At 42.7% G+C, this 20,196-nt stretch overlaps 1 protein-coding gene across 2 annotated transcripts in view; it reads right to left on the reverse strand.

Moving 5' to 3' along the window:
* Positions 1–1,120: 1,120 nt before the first annotated feature.
* Positions 1,121–20,196, reverse strand: part of atp11a (ATPase phospholipid transporting 11A) — a 43,881-nt gene continuing 24,805 nt past the window's right edge. The window contains exons 6-31 of one of the 2 annotated variants that reach the window (XM_041966515.1): positions 19,189–19,317; positions 18,871–18,974; positions 18,730–18,777; positions 18,348–18,412; positions 17,974–18,055; positions 17,022–17,172; positions 16,729–16,926; positions 16,464–16,577; positions 15,909–15,968; positions 15,662–15,828; positions 15,429–15,500; positions 14,886–14,959; positions 14,677–14,780; positions 13,541–13,722; positions 12,845–13,096; positions 12,510–12,687; positions 12,293–12,395; positions 11,665–11,810; positions 11,287–11,346; positions 11,077–11,204; positions 10,216–10,351; positions 6,331–6,396; positions 6,076–6,179; positions 5,776–5,941; positions 4,234–4,337; positions 2,916–3,045 (exon numbers count right to left, since the gene is read on the reverse strand). In XM_041966515.1, the coding sequence (XP_041822449.1) occupies positions 4,248–4,337; positions 5,776–5,941; positions 6,076–6,179; positions 6,331–6,396; positions 10,216–10,351; positions 11,077–11,204; positions 11,287–11,346; positions 11,665–11,810; positions 12,293–12,395; positions 12,510–12,687; positions 12,845–13,096; positions 13,541–13,722; positions 14,677–14,780; positions 14,886–14,959; positions 15,429–15,500; positions 15,662–15,828; positions 15,909–15,968; positions 16,464–16,577; positions 16,729–16,926; positions 17,022–17,172; positions 17,974–18,055; positions 18,348–18,412; positions 18,730–18,777; positions 18,871–18,974; positions 19,189–19,317 (2,979 nt within the window). In that variant the 3' untranslated portion in view covers positions 2,916–3,045; positions 4,234–4,247. Of the gene's footprint in view, positions 3,046–4,233; positions 4,338–5,775; positions 5,942–6,075; positions 6,180–6,330; positions 6,397–10,215; positions 10,352–11,076; positions 11,205–11,286; positions 11,347–11,664; positions 11,811–12,292; positions 12,396–12,509; positions 12,688–12,844; positions 13,097–13,540; positions 13,723–14,676; positions 14,781–14,885; positions 14,960–15,428; positions 15,501–15,661; positions 15,829–15,908; positions 15,969–16,463; positions 16,578–16,728; positions 16,927–17,021; positions 17,173–17,973; positions 18,056–18,347; positions 18,413–18,729; positions 18,778–18,870; positions 18,975–19,188; positions 19,318–20,196 lie in introns of both variants that reach the window. The other variant, XM_041966513.1, reaches the window with a different exon arrangement.

Genomic DNA, 20,196 nt, shown 5'->3' on the forward strand with positions numbered 1-20,196 from the left:
CAACATCACATCAGACTGATATCTTTGTCCAGTATGCTCTGACCAATATAAGTGAGACCTTCACTTGTAATGTAGTAAAGGGGAATTTTACACATTGCACACAATAGAAAACTGTAAAAATAACATTTCAGAGACAGATGCCCTCCTTGATTTATATAAAACATTTGGAGTAAAAACAATAAAAAACAGATATTAAACAGAAGTCCTCGAATGTTTCGGTGCATGAAATAAATATTTTGTTCATCGGTGGCGTGTCAGTGTCATATTTCAGTGCTGTGTTTGTTCCGAATAAGTCTTCTTGGACAACCTGCGAAAAACTCATTTTCACTTTCACCCTTTCTCTCACTTATCCATTCTCTCACTCCTAAGTCATGCATCCATACATCCATCACCTGCAGTGCTTTTGTACAGCCCAAACGCCTGTTATTAGTTGCAAAGTTACCACAGAGCAAGCAAAGACAGCTCAGCAGAGACAGAGAAACTACCACAAGGCACCTAATGTAAAGCAGCTAGAAGTATCTTGAGCAGCAACAAGGCTTTGGTTCATTGAAGTAGAGGACAAAGTAGAGCACAAAACATCTTTTCTACTCTGTCTCACAATGATGGATGGATGGATGGATGGATGGCCGAGAAGATGCAGAAGGGGACGGAGGGTGATGATGAGCATCAGACGGGTGGAGGCAGCTCTCACAGAGGTAGGAAACACTTTCACATCGGCATCGCTTCACCAGAGGGAGGATGAGACAAAGACAGAAAGAGAGAGACAGCTAGAAAGAAAGACAGAGAGGAAGCGTTGGAACAGGAAAGCATGCGGCAGAATTCAAAGGCTGCATTGCGAAGGCCTTGTTCAAGGTAGAGACTCTATTAACGCCAAAATAAGGCTTTTCAAAACATTAGCACACAGTTATTAGATGCCGACCCACAGACTGAAATACCTCCTCCGACCTCCTCATTTAGCTCTCAGCAGCGAAGAAGCACCTCTAGCTTGAAGTTTACTGTGTTGTAAGAGGAGCAGAGCTGGAGATGTGCACTTCCATTATGCTGCCTTTAAAGACTCACTGTTTTCTGGAGGTACTTATTTTTATTATATGTCATGCTTCTGTTTTATGGATATTTTATCTTTGTCATATGCTATTTGTTTCATTTCATTTTGTGTTTTTTTTTGGTTGACAGAATAAAACCAAAACCTTCAGTGTTTGATAAAGTGGTAAGACTTGGATGGAAATGTGTCTGTGCTCTCGTTAATAAATGGCTTTATGTCAAATGACGTATTCATTTAAGGCATCAAGTAGTTTGGGGCACTTGATCATTTTATAGTGTTCTGATGATCTCAATAAGGACGAGTTTCTCATGTTAAATTTCAAAGTGCTTTGGGGAAAAGTGAACTCAAATAAACTAAAGCAATTCATTTTTGTGCTGTCCTTTTTAAAAAAACCTTCCCCCAGACGTCAACTAAATTTGATATTCGTTGTCATTTTAAGTGTTTGACAGAACCATGAACGTGTACCCTGACCTACAGGTCACACACTTCAACTAGCAGTACAGTTTATCTGCCAGTTGACTTGTTTCTTTGGTAAATGGTCTGTGTGGAGGGTAATGTGGTATTTACACAGTGACATTAAGGCATTGAGAAACAGCTGCGCAGTCGTCACTTAAACAATAAGCCATAAAAATCTTGTCTCTTACATCGCATTATAGATCAGTATAAGATGAAAGTCTGTGGATAAAGTGCTTTAAAGACAATAAGACAGAATGAGAGCCTGCAGAGATGAACGTAGCAGACATACTAACACGACAGCTAGCTATCAGCACACGGATACACACAGCTATCCCACTACACACTCTAGACTACCTACAAGCTCAAGTGTTGGATCTAGTTCTCTTACATACGACTAATAAAACAGGACGAGAGACCAACTCAGATCCACATCTCCAACACTTATGCTTCACTGCTCTACTGCACCCCTCCTTACAGTGCTGCAGGATCTGATCCCCAGAGTCCTAGGGAGTGTTTCGAGATAAAAGGTTTGCACACAGGCAACACCAGTTAGTCCTAAAAGAGGCAGAAGAGACGGGCGGAGAGAGAAGAAAGAGAGGGATGGTGGGAATGAAGAGAAGAACATGTTTGATCAGGGAAAGCTCGAGCTGGCTGAAGCACTGCTACTGTCTTCATCATCATCGTCAGCAGCAGCAGCACAATGCCAAACACATCATGATTATCGCCATAACGATTATTAAAATGTCATATAAATCCTAAATAATTGGAGTGAAGTACATTTCAGCTACCGGCAGGGAGACGTAAAGGGCGAGTGCACAGACTTTCAGTGCGACGCAATATATATATAAGAAATCAAAGCTCTTGAGTCTGTTTGTTCGTTTGCTGTGACATCAAAACACTGAGCCCTTTCGCACGATGCGACGGTGAGCGAGGCCCGGTGGATGGAGTCCTTTCCAGAGCCGTCCCATAGTGCTTGGTGCCAAACGTGGCTGCTGACTCGGGAACAGTGGTGAAGGTCACTTTCATTGTAATCCCTTACAGATGGATTACAGGTATCTGCTATTCGCGACACAGTCCCAGCTCAGTGACATAAATACATGAGGTTCAGTTACTTTTGGGTAACTTTTCTTTGCAGCTCTGGTAGCAGTGAGCCGGTCAGCTTCTGGAACTATTTATTAGAATTTCACTCCATTCAGTTCAACTTCAAATTGATGCCACTGTATCTGATATTACAACATAAGATTAGAACACCAGACAGAAATAAATTAGACTGAGGTCTCTGGCCCTGCCCCGCTGTAGGCGTGTCCCTGCTTCGAGCGCCGGGCACCATCTGCAAACTGGAGGAGGGGGGTGAAGGTGCAGTAGTCTGGTGTTCTTTGCCAGCGTGTGAACATGATTTTCTTGCTAAAGGGTTCAGACCTTCGAGGGTTCGGAGCATTCCTTTGGTTTCCCGAACCTCGCCGGTGGCTGCCAGTCTTGGACGGGGCGTGGAGAGAGGCCAGGGGGGTGAACTCAGACAGCTGGCCCTTGTACAGTTTATCAGCATTCTGCATGAGTGTTGAGAGGGAGGAGAGGGAGACAGAGCGAACAACAGGGGGCGGAAGAGGGAGACACAAAGTAAAAACAGAGAAGAAAACTCGTAGAGTACTGTACTAGCAGGTGGAGGAGAGACAGGGAGGAGACATTATTATCCAGCTGGCCTGAATTCTAACTGACAGCAGTCGATGCTGTAGAAAAAAGCACACTGAAGCATGGAGGTCTCAGAAAAGGTGGATCATTTCAATTGCATGCAGCACAGATACATTTAAGTGAATCTGCTTGTTGCGTTTGAAGGTAGACTGACCATTTCTGATTAATCTAACGTAGTGTTCCTCCTGCATGTCTCTATGGTGTGTAATGTTGGGCAGCCAGTCACCAGCATTACCAGATCTGGCACAAGCCTGCTGCATCCTCATTGGTTCACTGATGCTGTTGAGATTTACAACTGAGATAATGAAATGGTCCCGAATAAAAAGGCATTTTTTGATTCTTGATAGAATGGAAACAATTCGGTTGGTGCCATAAAGTAGTGAAGTTTGGTACCCAGCCCTGGACAGGGCAATTCAGTTGTTTCTAAGATTAAATTAATTATTGAATTGCCTTTAATCTAATTCACCAGCAGTGATTATAATGTCCCGTCCACTCTGTTCGTACACAAGCGTTACAACCCCAGCAAATGAAGTCCTACAGAATATATAAATACATAATACCATTACGTCATAAAACGTAAATCACCATAAAAATAACCAAACCATGCAAATGGAAGCATGACTGATAAACATGCATGAATGTTGAGTCCCGCTGCGAGCAGTTTTATGGCTCTGCAGTTTTATAGATGCTGCAATACGTCACAAGAGGGCGCCAGAGCTCCATGTAAAGAATCACCCAACAGGATAAAAGTTGTTTATACAATACCTGGAGAATGTCTGGGTCATCCAACACACACACACACACACAGACATACACATACACACACACAAACACACACACACACACACACACACACACACACACACACACACACTACAACCCATGCGTTAGTCAGGTACAACTCTTAAAGGTCAAACCTGTGAAACCACACACCACAGCAAAGTAAACCCATCACTGCAGGATGTTAATATCACCAACCATTTGCAAGTCCAACCATGACACACACAAACACACACACACACACAGGGGCAGGGTGTGTGTTTTACCGTGCTGAAGCCCTCTAGGCTTCTGTGACAGCTAATCCATCTAGTAAGGAGTCAGAACTGTGGTAGGCCACGGCTCTCTCAAACCTTCTATCATCCCTCACACACTGTGGACACACACACACACGCGAACACACACACACACATACAGTCAGAGACAGACACATTAAGGATCTACAAAATCACAAAGATTCACAGTCTAATGTCAGTGCAACAAAAGAAAACGGTCATGAAGGCCATACATCACACTTCACATACGCTGCATTTACACGACAGGCAGAGGAACACAATTTGAAAGACGTTGTTTTTTTTACTCTGCTTGGGTAAATCCAGATGTAAATGCACTAGCATGCAACTAAACTGTGCAATACAAGAGCCACTTCATGCAAAACAGTGGTAACAGACTAGAAAAATTGAAAAATATGAAGGAAAGGCAGGAGGAAAGGCAGAGGGTCACCTCTAAGAGGGCTGGGTTAGAAACTAAGTCTGCTGGAAGTCTGAGACAGCATAAAGATGGTGGAGGGCTCTGAGGCAAGGCACCGACGCTTTGTCTGCCACGGGGGAGAGAAGAGGAGGAAGGGAGGAAGCAGGAGGGTCAGAGGGAGGGGTGAACAGGGAGAAGGAAGAGTTAAAGCTCTGAAGATCAGTCAGGTCTGTCAAAACCGTCACATCATCCATCAATTGAAATAGACAGAGTCTGTCTCAAAGGGTCAGAAATATCTGGACAGGTTTCAGGAGGTTGGTTTTCAGCTCTCCACAACCACAGCTATAAGGAGGGCTGAGGAAAAGGAGCAGTTTAGGACAAGCAGGAGGAAATTTAGAAGGTTCAAAACTCAGTGCAAACACTTTGAAAACCAACACATTTAACAGCCTACACATACTTGTACACATCTACTTTCTTGACTGATTTTCTCAGTGAAACTCAGAGAGGCTGAGGTCACTACAGCAACTGATTCAACCATCAAACACAGTGTAATAACACAGGCTTGGTGGAAAATCCCCAGCTCTCCATGTACAGCACCTGCCCCTAAAATAACAATAGTGCTGCAGCTCTCCTATGTTTAGATCCCAGAGCCCAGGACAGTAAGTGCTCTTATTGCTATTAACAAAGGTTTTGTCCTCTATTCACAATTCAGGCTTTGTTTGAATACTGAATTTTATTATCACTAACAAAACCTATTTTTCAGAGCAGAGCAGCCATTCACAGCCCCTGTAGTGGAGTGAAACAAGAGCTACGCTGGCTGCTCTCCATTGATCAAATATTGATTGTGTTCGTTGCTAAAAATACATTCAATACCTCTATCGTGCTTTTTTGATTGAGCAATAAAAGAGCACTGCACACAGACAGAGCGGAGCTTACTGACTTACATCCAGCAGAGTCGGGACGTAGCCAAAGCCAGCATACATCTGCTGACCCACAGTGATCATTTAGCAAACTAAGAGTACTTTCACACAATCATGGATTTGTTCTGTTGTAGTGATTTCACAGCTAGATTATTAATAATAGTAATACACACTTAACGGTGAGAATGTGTCAACGCCCACCTGTATGCGCTCAGTTGTGGTGGGCCACAGCGCCCTCCAGATGACCTTCTTCACCACATCTGGCAGCAGACTGGCCGTTATCAGAAGGATTATGCTGAGCCAGGCTGGACCGCTGGACAACATCTGCATAAACACATAGTACATCCTCTGGTAGTTGAGGAAGGGCCTGGAAAGAAAGGAGAGCATATATTTATTTATTTTAGGTTTCAGGCTTTTACATTAAAAATCCTGCCGACATCAGCTCCGCTTGTCACTTTAACATATTATTCGCCTGAAATAGAAAAACTTTTATTTTTTTACCAGATGATTCCGCCCCACAGCAGAGAGAAGACCACAAAGAAGATCAGTGAGCCCCAGATAACGAAGTGGTTGATCCAAGTCCAGTAATGAGTATCTAGAGCCAACTGCAAGACAGAGGTGTGACATGAGAGAGGAAACCTTCAACCTGCCAAATTACATACATCTCTTTAATTATACCAGCGAGGCCTCGTCTGGGTGCTTCTGTGAGTCCAGAGACTGGTAATACTGTATGTGTGTGCGTGTGTGTGTGTGTACCTTGAATGTAACAGTGAAGACTAGCACAGTGAAGACCAGCGTTCCAAATGTCCAGTTTCCAAACATCTGCAGAGGCAAAGGGACAGCAGATGATGTCAGTGACACATTTCAAATGGAAAAGGTTTCTGATCAGCACCCACCTGTACACGCACAGGTGTGTGCTGAACAGGTGCTGAACACATGTGTAATGTTGTCCACTTTGAATGTCATTCATACTCAACAGTGAGTACATACAGTATGTTTTTTGCAGCTCATTGATGATGTCACATAACCAGATGGGTCGAACTCAATATTCTTTTATCTGTGTCAGAATTATTAAATGCTTGATCTATACACCTGACATTATCATGCATCACAGGTGACGTGACGATAATCAGGTGCATTTAACCAGGAAATGCACCGGGGTCATTTGAGCTCATTCTGCAGGCCTGGTCTTAATATGATACACAGAGATAGATGTAGGTGCACATACTCAGTAAGGAGTCAATCAATCCAACAGATGGCAGGGTGCTCAGACAGCAACATTCAGGTGAAGAATAGCTTGTCATATGGCTGATGGATGGGAAACAGGTGCAATGTGTTGTATTTAAATTACCAGAAGAATTGATGTGCATGTCAAACTAATAGGAAAACACTTTAAATGTGCACCATTTATGAAAGAACAAAAATGAATCAGTTATGTAAATTTGAAACTTCAAGGCCACATGAAGCAGGGCAGCCTCTCTCCTGCACTGTTTTTTTATTTTCACTAAGCTGGATTTGCAGTGAAGCTTTTTTTGTGTGTTGCTTTAAAGCACAAAAGAGGACATCAGCGCTGTTACTGCAACTTAACCTGCGCGAAGAGCTTTAATAATTTCTGGGAATGGCAATGACAGTGGAGTGTAAAAATCTGTTTCAGCCGCAGAGAAACGTATTTAAAAGGCTCTCTGCTCTTTGTGACTGAAAGCTACAGGGTTTATGGGAAATGTGGTCTTAATTATTAACAACATTAACTCCCACTGCTCTTCAAATAAGACAGATCCTATTGCAGGCAGCCATCTTTGCTGTAATTATAACATGGTGTCACAGTAACAGATACATGGAGAATAATGTCTTCATCACATTAGACATATTGGTGCTACATACTAGAGAGGACTACAGCATTAATGTTTTCTCATAATAATCCTGATATAATGACATTTATGTTATGGTGACCATAGAAACAAAGGCTAGCCCTTATTGTTAAAAAACACTTTCTTGAAAATTCATGATGGTTATGAAGGTAATTTGCCAAAATCAAAAGCATGTCATAAGACTTGACCCTGACTTTGCACTGCTTGGCTACTAACATGTAAGAAGTATTATAATATATAACATTTTTTATTTTTGCTATTATTTCCTTGAATGTGTTGAATCCAGGAGAAAGAACTGGAGATGTGATTTGTGAATAAATTACGTTCAAAAAACAGAATATAAAGTCAAGCATGAAAAGGTAGAAATTAAGAGGCCACCTGAATGTGTGGTGGTTGCAATGTTGGCTTGATAGTGACAAATGAAATGATGACAGCATGAGTTAAAACAAGCCCAGACTGTGGTCTTGTGTTTTGCATTATAAGATATCCCAAATACTAAAGTAGAACTTCAGAGATATTATAACAGGAGGGTAATTATCTGATTAATGAAATGTGTCCTGTGTTTGTAAGCTGGTTTGCTGATGAAGCAGAAGTCTGCCATGACAGTGTTTGTGCAAATCAGAGAGACTGATAATCAAAGCTGATTATGCTGAAGGTGTCTGTTCAAATAATAAACTGTCTCTGTCTCACTGTTTCCAGTGTCCTGCTGTTTTTCTATGCAGCTGTTCACATACGTAAGTGTACCAAATTCACTTTTTACTCTCTGGAAACACATCAGAACCTTCTGATTTGCTCCTTGTTGGATGCAAACATCACTACGAACAGGCATCCCATTTGTACTCCAGCTGTTATTTCTTCACAAACAAGCCTATAAATAGTGCTGATGGCTCAGAGAGTGACCGCAAATGTGACAATGTTTTTCTGCTCTAAAGGGAGCCCCATCAACTGAAGAAGAATTAGATTAGAGAGAAGGCTAAATGTCTCAAATGGCATGTAATACAGGAAGGAGGGCGACTAATTTTCCATATTTATCCATCCCCTGCTTTTAACTGAAATAGTACATACTGGTGGTGCCACATATACACAATACACACAGAATGTATAGTTAAAGAGTTTGAGCACTATATGAGCATGGTTCTAGCAAAAGGCAGGTCATGACACAGTCTACAGCTGATGTGTCTACAGCAAGCACTAAGGGCTGGACATGAGATGGACGGTGAGAGGATGATGGGTGGTTTGGCATCAGGCTCTGTGATGGGACGAAACAGGAAATTGGAAACTGAAACTAGGGAGAGATGACAGAGAGACAGGGACAGGCTTACCATCTGTGTGTTGGTTGTCATTAGCTGGGAGGAGGAAAGAGAAGCAAAAAAAAAAGCAACACAAAGGTAAGAGGAGAGGAAGAAGAAGAGGAGAAGGCCAGAAGAAGAAAATCATAATAAAATAAACAACAGTTTTGTGGCTGGAAAATAATAAAACACTCAATGCATAAAAAAATGTGAAATTAAGCAACCCAAAGGAGTCCGAGAGGTTTCTGGGAGAGTAACGCTGCTTGAGAATGAAAGGAAACAAATAGAGAGACACAGAGGAAGATGGTGGAAAACCCGCCATGCTGTTGTGGCTTGGATGTGAATGGGAGAACGTCTATTAGCTTTTACACGTCAGTCCACTCATTTTTTATACTAAAGGGCACAAGTCAGAAGAGCAGCCTTGAGAGCTTTTCAGCCTGGGACAGGAAATGCATCGGGAGGTCAACTGAGGAAACCACACATTTTATGGTCAGGTGCTGCACATTTGTTGTGAAAATAAACTGCAACTGTTGTATTAAAAAGCATCTATCTGACACGTCATGTACTGTTTAAAGACGTGGCAAGAGTGAAGTGAAGTTTTCAGTTAAAAACAAAACAAAACAAAAAGCTAAAAGCCTGTCTCAGATGCTTTATATCAAGAAATCAGACCACGATCAGAGCAACAAAGCAACTTCATGTGTGCTAACACTCGACTCGTACAGCAGTGAACATCCAGTGAAAAGACATCCTACAAGTAGCAGGATGTAGTAGCAGTAGACCGGACTGACAATACAAATGCACAAGAAAGGCCAGACTGTATCCAATGAGGAGACTCAGGTCTTTTGGAGTGAAGGAGGCACTCCTGAGGACCTTTTTCTTCTATGGAGTTGTCTGCTGGGGCAGCAGCATCTCGATGCTGACAGGAAGAGACTCAGCAGACTGGTTAAGAGGGCCAGCTCTGTCCTGTGGTGCCTCGACTCAGCAGAGGGGGTGGGAGAAAGCAGGATGATGGCTAAGCTTTCATCCCTGATAGAGAACATGTCCCACACCATGCAGGACACTCTGACGGCAGCTCCTTCAGTAACAGGCTGCCTCACCCGCACACACCAAATCTGACAATTCACTCATGTACATCATCAGCGTTTACTAAACTGTGAAACATCAGTATTTCCTATGTGCAAGGAAGTGAATTCAACCACCATCTGTTTAATTATCTACCTATTTACTTATTTTTTACTGATGCACTGTCCACTGTAACACTGCAATTTTCCCCACTGTGGGATTCATAAAGGATTATTTTATTTATGTATGCAGCCTAAACTTTGATATACATCAAATGTTCAACCAATTGTCCTCCAAATATGTGGACAATTTCAAAAAACACAGAATTGAAAATAGCCAACAGTTTTTGACACCTTTAAGATTTACCATAATGCTTCTCCTGGACTGAATGACAGGGGCTGTTATAGACAAATGGATGTTACCTGGCCGTTGCTGGTGAAGGTGGTGTTGTCAAACAGGAAGTAAGCACCAAAGAACATCACGATGGCATCATACACACCCAGGATAGTCCAGTATATGAAGATGGGCCACCGCAGCAAAGAGTTCTTCGCAATATCTCTGTGAAGGCAAACACAACATCATAACTCACAGTATGAGTGGCTCATGCTGACCACCTCTCATATGAGTGATTTCACATTTAGTGATCAATACTCCATTAGATGACTTTGGGAGGACCTTAACCAGAAATAACTGCAATGAGATATTTTAATTTGATTCAGCTTAATATCACTGACATGGATGCCTTGCAAACACTAAAATATCAAATGACTGGAGAACATTTCTGTTGTTTGTGACAAAAGACGATACATCCAGTGGTAATCTCTGAGGGTCATACGATGGGGAAAGGAAGAATTTAGACTGAGGAGAAAAATGCTTCGTCTGGTCATGTGAACCCTCGAGTTTTCAATTTGGAAATATCTGAGCTGTGACCACACTGAACTGAATCAAACCAAGTTAAAGTGGGAGGTTTCTGCTTTCCGAGGCCTGGCCTGAATGTATTGAACAAATGTCTCCTTTGCAAGGATGTAAAATCAATAGAAAACATTTAGACTTGCAGTTTATTAGACTCAACTGATTTAGTGTACTCTTTTGCTTTTGAAAATACTTAATCTTCTGATGTTACTTTGCACATAAACAATCCAATAGAAGGTATTATGACTGGAATGTCTGCAATAATAAAATCATTTGCAGAAAAGGAGAAAAGAGCAGCAGATAGTAGCTGTACATCACACATATATATAGACAGATTTTGCACCTGTTCATTGCAAGATATCCACACTAACCTATAGAGAGACGGGTCCTTCTTCAGGATGTCCATGTTGATGTGCTGCTCTATGAGACTGTAGAGCAGGATGGGCAGCGAGGTGAAGCTGATGTTGTACAGAGTCAAGTAGGCTGTATCATACAGCGGCTGGGGAGCAGGAAGAGTCTGAGTTATTTCTTTCTTTAATTCCTTTCAACTATTTTGTATATGTACATATGCATATCCCTACCTGTTGTGAGAAGCCACAGAAGAACTGGTAGAGGAACTGGGGGAAGATGAAACAGACATTCTGGGAAAAGAAAGAAAAGAAATGATTTTACTGATATTGATACTTACTGATTTTACAGTAATTATTGCATTTTTAATAATGCCTGTTATAAGAATTAAAAGTCAAATACGTTCACATACAAAATCTTTAATAAAGGTTTTTAAAAATGCTACCTGTCTCAAAAATACCACATCTAGAAACTAAGCTACAGCCTCCAAACTCATGATAAACACTACTCTGAACAAATAACAATTAAAATTGAAATAAAGTTAAAAGCAAAAAGAAGTATTCCATAGAATCTAATTAATAATAATATACAGTTCTTATATAGAAGCCAACCTTGTAGAAGAAGTATTGCACGAGTTCAGAGATGCGTATGTAGTAATAGTGTCCATGTACAAGCAGCATCTTCTTGAGGTGTTTGAACTTGGGGATGGCGTAGTCACTGTTCCTCACTGCCTGGCGACCCTCCTTACCCATGATACCTGGAGAGGCAGGTAACATGACAAAACTAAATGCATAGACAGTGGAAAGTATTACAGCTGTGAGTGAGGTTAAAGTGCCGACTTTTAGCTCAAAGATTGTTTGTGTTCATATTGGGTGAACAGTGAAGGACTAGTGGCCCTTTTTATGCATTATTCCCCATTACAGGACAATGCAGTAAAATAGCAATCCTAAACACAAAGAAGAGGCAACCAAGCATCTCTTTCCCCCAAAATGAATGTTCTTCACTGGCCCTGTCTGTCACATGACCTCAAACTGATTCTGAATCAAATATGGTGACTTTTAGTTTTATGTTATCTTGTTCTGTCACTGCCTAAATATGATGGACTCTGTATAAAAAGGATTGCAATTCTTTCACATGTGCATCTGATGTGGATATAAATAAAGGCTGATTGAGTTGTGGAAGGTGTTTATATGTGGGCATGTTACAGTTTCATAGTGCCGGCTGGACAAGAATACTAACCGATGCCAACATGGGCCTCTAGGATCATGCTAACATCATTAGCCCCATCTCCAATGGCCAGCGTGATCGGGTGCTCCTTGGAGGCTTTGATCAGCTTCACAATCTAGAAATACAAAAAAAGCAATCAACAACTGCTTCACCACTTCTGATTCACGACCATCTATTACAGGTTCTTCTGTACTGCAAGTAGAGCGAATCCAGGTGCTGTCTGTTGTACCTGTGCTTTCTGGAGCGGTGCCATTCGACAGCAGAGCACGGCGCTGCAGTTGCGGCAGATTTCTAGGAAGATCTCTTTGTAGTTCCCTGAGTTCGAGTCCTCCTGAGCGGGCCTCATCACCGCAGACAGGGTGGCTCCATCGATGATCAGACCATAGTCGGTACAGTCACCTGATAAACTGGACAAAGAGGAGATCTGTCAAATACCAGTCTGTGCAGCAACTGCTTGATGGTACTAAATGAAACAAAATGTTTCTATATTTCAGATGAACTCTTAAAAGCCTGCTACAAGGTTGGCAAGCTGTTAATCTAATACTGTCCCTCATAAAAACACACCCAGAGAAGGTGTCCCTGGTCATGCCTCCGTGTTGCCTCAGGACCGTCCTGCTCAGGTCAAACAGGACATCGTGAAGGCTCTGCTCCTCAGTGCGTTTCGTGGTCAACTCCAGGATCTGGGTATTGCGGCGAAACAGCTTGCTGGCATAGCAGGTTGCGGCCGCCGTCTCCATCTTATCACCGGTCAGCACCCACACCTTCATACCTGCCTTGTGGAGGGACTCGATGGTGTCTGCTGCTTTCTCCTGGAGCCTGTTGTGATGGACAGTATGAAAACACAGACAAAGAAGAGGGGAATTTTAGTGTTTTGCAAAAAAACACTGGGAATAGGAGAAAATACCCCTGCAGGCCATGCAGTATAACAATGCTTGGATCATTTACACTAGGCCTCTTTCTGAACAGGATGAGCCGACTTGCAATGCCCTCTGGGTTAACAGTCCCTTTTAAGCCTGCACTATAATTGCTTCCATAGCGAGTGCGATCGGAGGGTTGCACTGCCTCTTGTCCTCACTCAGTTTGGCTCACTGAGAATTCGGGCAGCACGCACAGAATCATGAGTTAGTGCTTGAGGGTGTTTGATGTGCAGACATTTAGATCCAAAAAGTGCAATCATTAACAGCAAAATGGTTCTAATAGACCAAAAGACTGGATTTCTATATCATCAGCAGAAAAATTCTCCCTTCAGAGAGCCTCCACCTGTCCTCCACAGCAGTGGCTCCCAGTAGTATCAGGTCTTTCTCGATGAGGTCGTAGGCCTCGGCCAGACGTTTGTCTCGGTCCTGTAGTGCCAGCTTGGCCCCGCTCAGCAGGTGGCAAACCTCCTGGTACTGTTCAGGACTTAGAGGCCGATAGGCAACACAAAGTGTCCTCAGACCCTCCTGGAGGAGAGGTGAGATTCAAACAGGGTTAGACTGGTATATCAAGAAAGAATCAATGGAGAAGTGATTTTTTTGTCTTTTTTGTTTTAAAAAAGATTCTAAACAAACAGCAAAATAAAGATATTTGTTCACCTTGAATGTGAGTGTGTGGTGTGTGGGCAGCAACTTTTCTTTCCATTCGAGCCTCAACAGCACAACACCCACCACAGATCTTTCTGTTTGCACTGAAGGCTACAAGTTTTCCACAGCTGCAACCACAACAAGCGAGGCCTGACCTAGTTTTCCACTGGAGCAGGTTCAGTTCACTTTATTGAGTTCATCTTTACAGGTAAAGTGAACTAGAAACTTCACCCACAGATACTCTGTTACAATCAGCCTGTGATATTCAGCTCTGCTTTTTGGGAATTAGCTTGTACCAAGGTATTGTTGTTGCAGTTATGATGTGTACTTCCTCCCAGCCTGCCTCTTCCTACCTCAGGAGGTTGGTTATTTTCTACATTTTGACTATCAAATCAAAAGTCCCATACCATGATCAACTGAAGACATCTAAGGTGGATTCTTTCATTTGTGTGGGTTGTTCTGTCACATAAGTTGTTTTGATAACATGTCCAACAGACTGCAGGACAGGAGTATTGAGATAATGAAATAAATGGTAACCTGCTGCGACGTCTAAGAGCTGATGGGAAAAACTGCCAGGGCAAGTTTGGCATATTAGAAGCCACAGTGGGCCCTTTATGGAAAAATACAGAACAACCGTTTGATGGAAGTGGGCCATGCTCCACTGATCGACTTCCTGTGGTAACCATGGAAACATGTGTCATGTGCGGTAACGATGGTAACCACTGAAGTCACACAACCTTTGAAACTCTCACAAGGTGAATCATGGGAATAATGAAAAATACTGCCTGTAACTTCATGAATGCATGAGGGAATTGTTTGTGCGAGGGCTCTCACCACTGCGTTGTGCTCCACCCGAGCTTTGACTTGATCCACCTTGCCTGATATAACCCTGGGGAAGATGGAGGAGTCTGCACCTTTACAGAACAGATAGTACTCCCCTGCTCATGCACACACACACAGACAAACAAGAAGTATAAGCAGTATAAGAGAGGAACCATATAAAGACATACGTACATACATATTAACAGTTTGAAATATATTACCAGTGCTGGACCTGACAATGACGCTCATCCTCCGCCTGACCGAGTCAAATGTCAAAACCTCCAGCAGCTCAAACCTGACAAGAAAAAACACACACACACAAACAAAACACAGCAGAGTCCAGCAAAGAAAGAATTAGATTTTTTTGGCTTTATTTTAGCCAATACTGATTAAAATACGCCTGGATCTGCCCCAGCACTGATCCTTATGATCAGCGTGGGAGATGTCTTATTAACATCTTACATAAACCTTTAAAAATCTTACTTAACACACTCAAAAGCAGATGATATTCAGTTTGAAAGCTGAAAATGCCAAAAACAGTCATCTCTGTTCTACATTTACAGCCACAGCTAAAAGGCTGCTGTGTTCAGCAGTTCCTAGGTTACTCCCACCTGTTGCAGTGGTGACCTCATATTACAGTAATGCACATGCAGGTCAGATCGACTCTGATCACTGCATAAAAAATAATAAGTACATACAGTTTAAATAACTTCTAAAACAAATGAAAAGCTGACAGGAGAATTGTTGCAGAGGGGCACACTCACCTCTCAATCTCGTCCTCCCTATTCAAGATCTCCATGTGACTATCTTTGAGTCTCAGATAGGTGAAACCGAGCCTGTGGCACAGAGCAAAGCACCATAATCGTAAATGGATGAACTGACTATGTATGTGAGTGAGAAAAGGGGACACAGAAAGCAAACGTTTCTGTGTGTGCATATGTATGGCTTCATTTGCAAATTCAGCAGTCTGATGAGCATGTGTGAGCATGAGCCTCACCTCTTCATGCCCTCCACCAGTGCCACCTCGTCTGGAGATGAGGAGATGTAGAAGGACGTGGACTTGCCCTGGTGGATGCCATGCTTGATCCCGTCCACCGTCTCCTCCTCCTTCACCTGCACCGTGTGGCACAGACACAGCGCCCGGAAAAACAGCTCCTCGTGCTCCTGATGGATGGCAAACACATTGTTACCCTAATACACAAGCACACACACACACAAACACACTTGAACTGAGCTATGCTCACCTTGGCCTCGGGACCTGGCGATGTGTCGATCATATCCATACCGGCTGCACCAGGCATCACCTAGAATCACGTTTAAGTATGATGATTACATGAACAGACATGCAGAGTTCGAAAATATTACAATTACGATGTTAAGTGAACTGAGTAAGAATATTTAAATAAAAACAGAGCTAAAAAGATACAGTATGTATGCTGGGAGTAACACAAATAGAAAACAGTGACTTAAAGAACATGAATGGGAACAACTGATAGTTCTCTTTGACTCTAGGACAGAATCGTTTGTCTTCTGACCCAGTTGCTCTAATAAAGACTAATGCGGACATGGAATCCGGACCACTGACATCATGTGCGCAATATTATTTTAGAATTTGGTGCATGTTTATTCTTAACATTTGAAAGAGCAGCTTTTTGGACTGAAATTTGTTAGTGACTGTCAGATGCGGTGGAAAGTTCCAGAGCAGCTGGAAAGCAAAATTGGTGTTTGTGCCTCATTATGTCATTATGAATGCGCAAATAAATAAACCACAAACATCCATCCATCCATCAGGCTGTTACCTGTCCGTTGCAGATCGCATGAGGTACGTAAACATGTCCGTCCACGCAGCACTCTATGAACTCCATGTTGTTCTCTGTCAGAGTCCCCGTCTTGTCTGTAAACACATACTCCACCTGGAAAGAGAGCAGGATGAGAGTAACTGAAGGTTATTCTATGTGTTTGTTTTCCACATCCATTCGTTTTCTGTTTACTGTTTTCTGTTTCTTTTTAAATCTCATAATGACTTTTCTGTACAGTACAATCATCTGTGGTGTTCTTGGCTACCTGTCCCAGCTCCTCATTCAGGTCTGACGTGTTGACCACGGCTCTCTCCCCCAGCTCCTCGTCGAACATCTCATCATCCCACATGATGAAATAGGAACCCAGGAACTTCTGCATCTCCACGGTGACGTACATGGAGACAGGAATGATGTAGTTGAACAGAACCATGAAGGCCAAGAAGTCTGTGAATGCCCTGATGACCTGAGGAAGAGGAGGAGGAGTACGAGAAGGTAAAGATGGGATGAAGAAGGGTTTTTTTGTCCCCCAGATTGAGGAAATATGATGAACAGACTCACGATGTGTCTCTGTCTCTCTGTTTCTGTCCTCTCGTTGTACCAGGGCTCGTCTCTGTTCGGGTCGGCCTGCCACATGTATTTCAGCACCGTGTTAACGAAAGCCTTGCTGATGAGGATGCAAAGGTAAACCACCAGGTAGGCATTCATTGACCTGCAGGGGGAGACAAAAAGCAATGTCAACACAGACTTTTGCATAAGATGGTAGTTTGGAAAGATCAGTTAATTACTTAAACAAATTACATATCATCTGAGGTGCTTTTGTATATTCTTACACACCTGTACAGAGACAGCTGGATGTGGAAAATGCTATTTTGAGTGTGGTGCAACCCACTGACACGTATCTAGGAAATCTCCAGTTTTCCATAATAATAGCACAAATTCTCATTAGGACTGGCAAAAAGTGGATGAATACTTTTTGAAGGTTGATCTGCATCAATATGTACTTTGAGTACAACATGACGCCATGATGCAATCATCCACACTAACTATGGAGGCTGCAAAGGCACAAATAATTCTGATCCCCAGATAGAATGATGCATGGATTCAGAAAGACGGTGCCGATCAGTCCCACAGGTAAAAGATGCTTTGTGCTTGCACATTGATCTTGTCAGAGTAGATAATTGTATAATGGGAACAGATGAGACAAGGCATTTACTCTGAGCCAAGCACGCTTTGGCAAAAGGGAGGCAAATACAATTCCAATGAGATAATCAGACACCCAGTTATCAAGTGTAAATGTAATCCACCTACAGTCAGTCGTATCTACACGCCATCTGGATACAAGACGCATGTCAGTGCCAGATGGAAAGAGATTGTCAGAGCAATGAGGCAGGGACAAGGACTCTCAGTCAGTGAATAATAAAGAGATGCAAAAGTGGATGGAGGGATGGGGAAAAATATAAATGAAGCCAGCATTAACTGAGAAAAAGGATGCTCCCAAAGAGGAACTTACTTTTCTACTGCAGACCGTTTCTGAGACTTAGTCTGGTAGTTGAGAGCCATCTTGGTTTCCATGCCAGTGTAGATGGCAACCGCTGAAGGGAGGCAGAGATAAACGTCAACTCTCGACTCATGGTAAATCTTCACTCCTGATCCATTTGCTAGCTTTTTCAAGACCTTTCCAATCCCATCTCTCAACCTTCGTCAGTGGATGGGACTTGCTCATATATGCAACCTTGTACACCATAAATTACCACCAGTTATATACTTGGATCACTTGATGACAACTGAGCAAACTGCATCTGCTGAGAGCAGTTGCTAAAAGCTAGTAAGTGGGGCTCTGAGTTAAGTTTTTTTTTCAGCATATTAGTGTCTTTCAGGCATTACCATAGATGTACTCTGTGTTCTTGAGTGTGGCTCCTCGGAGCAGCAGGTTCTCTGATCCTAAGGGCCTGCAAACACACAACAGCTTATTTCTCACTGTTACATCACTTTTCTTAGGCAGGTGTTATTGCTGTATTCTGTCATCCTCGTAGGCACACACCACCAAGTACAAAGCCCTAACATTACATTCCTATTTTGCCAGCATTGCAAAAAAAAGACACTAAATAACAAACCCCAAGCCTAACTCATTTGAGAAACTGTGAAAACTGTGAGAATCAGAATGTCCAATGCTCTTATCAACATCATAATAACACTTATTCATAACAAAGAAAAACCTTTGAAACATTTCTCAGCTAAACTGACTCAGAGTGAGAGGATGGGTTACCTAGCCACTGGCTCACTGTCCATGTAGATGTTGACACGGCCCACAAATCTGTGCAGGAAACAGCAAAGAAGGCACGTTTCAGACATTCATTTGGCATGACAGTGTTTTTCAGGTGTGTGCAGGTATGTGTGTTGCACTCACTTGTACAGGTCTGGCTGTGGTTGTTCACATTCTATAGTAGCGTGGATGGAGTCAACCTCCTTCTCTGTGTTGTAGGCTTTGGTGTCCTGAACTGCATAGTATGTCTAGCAGAGGAGGAGGGGGGGGCAAATGGGAGGAAGGAGAGAATGGATGGGTCAAAAAAAAGAGAGGAGGAAGGAGGGAAAGAGGGAGAAAAGAAAGAAATGTAGAAGAGGGAGGAGGATTCAAGGAGACGATATATTACATATATAACAGCAGTACACAGCAGTAAGTCATTATCGTATTAAATCCGATCCACAAACAAATAAAAATGAATACCTTGTGGCTGCTCTCTCCATCCAGACTGGCTGTAGTGACATAGCAGGTCCCATCATCTCGAGATGTGGACAGAAGGATGAGGTCACACGGGAAAGTCTCATCTTCTTTCACCAAGACGACATCTCCAACCTGAGCAGCAGCCACATGAGAAAACAACCGGGTGATATTCTGTATTGTAGCTGGTGTTTTTAATAAAACAGACCTCAGAGCTGTTTTAAAATGTGTGTTGATGATGCGGTCATCACAAAGACAAAAAAATCATCGTCCAACCAGGACGCCTGGTTGAACAGAGGGGTGAGGGCTCCATCCAGCTGAAAAAGCTGTCTTTCATTCATTTGATCAGGTGACAAAGAGACCTACAACACTGCCGGAGTGACACTGAAAGCTGGCATCAAGGAGGCAAAATGGAGAAACTGGAGAAAGACCTTAACACCAACAACACTGCCCACGTTGCTAGATGATCTTAACACATTTTATGTTGGCTCTGATGTCTTCAGCAAAGAGTCAGCTGTTAAGTCTCCTCCGCCTCCAGAGAACCTGCCACCGTCAGTATGTGAGAAGAATCCTGCTGAGAGTGAATATGAGTAAAGCTGCTGGGCCTCATAACATCCCTGGCCGTGTATTAAAAACCCAACAGGCTACTTTATGTTATGACTGACATATCACTGTCACAGGAGAGTCTTCCCACGTGCACCTAATAGTGCTTTAAGAAACTGGTCTCCCAGCACATCAAAGACAACATCCCATGCAGCCTGGACCTGAACCAGTTTGCATTCAAACCAACGATCATGCAGAGTGGTCGAGAGAGAACAACTTACTGCTTAACAGCAACAAAAAGGAGCTGATCGTTGATTTTATATAAAAAGAGGCAAAGACACGCACCCATTTCTACATCAGTAGAGCACAGGTGGAGCAGGTGAACCTTTCATGGACATCACACATCTGCATCCTGGTAAAGAAGGCAATCTTATGACATATAATTTTTGTTTGGGGGAAACCGTAAAGGGA

The sequence above is a fragment of the Chelmon rostratus genome, chromosome 24 (genome assembly GCF_017976325.1).
Source record: "Chelmon rostratus isolate fCheRos1 chromosome 24, fCheRos1.pri, whole genome shotgun sequence".
Classification (NCBI taxonomy): domain Eukaryota; kingdom Metazoa; phylum Chordata; class Actinopteri; order Chaetodontiformes; family Chaetodontidae; genus Chelmon; species Chelmon rostratus.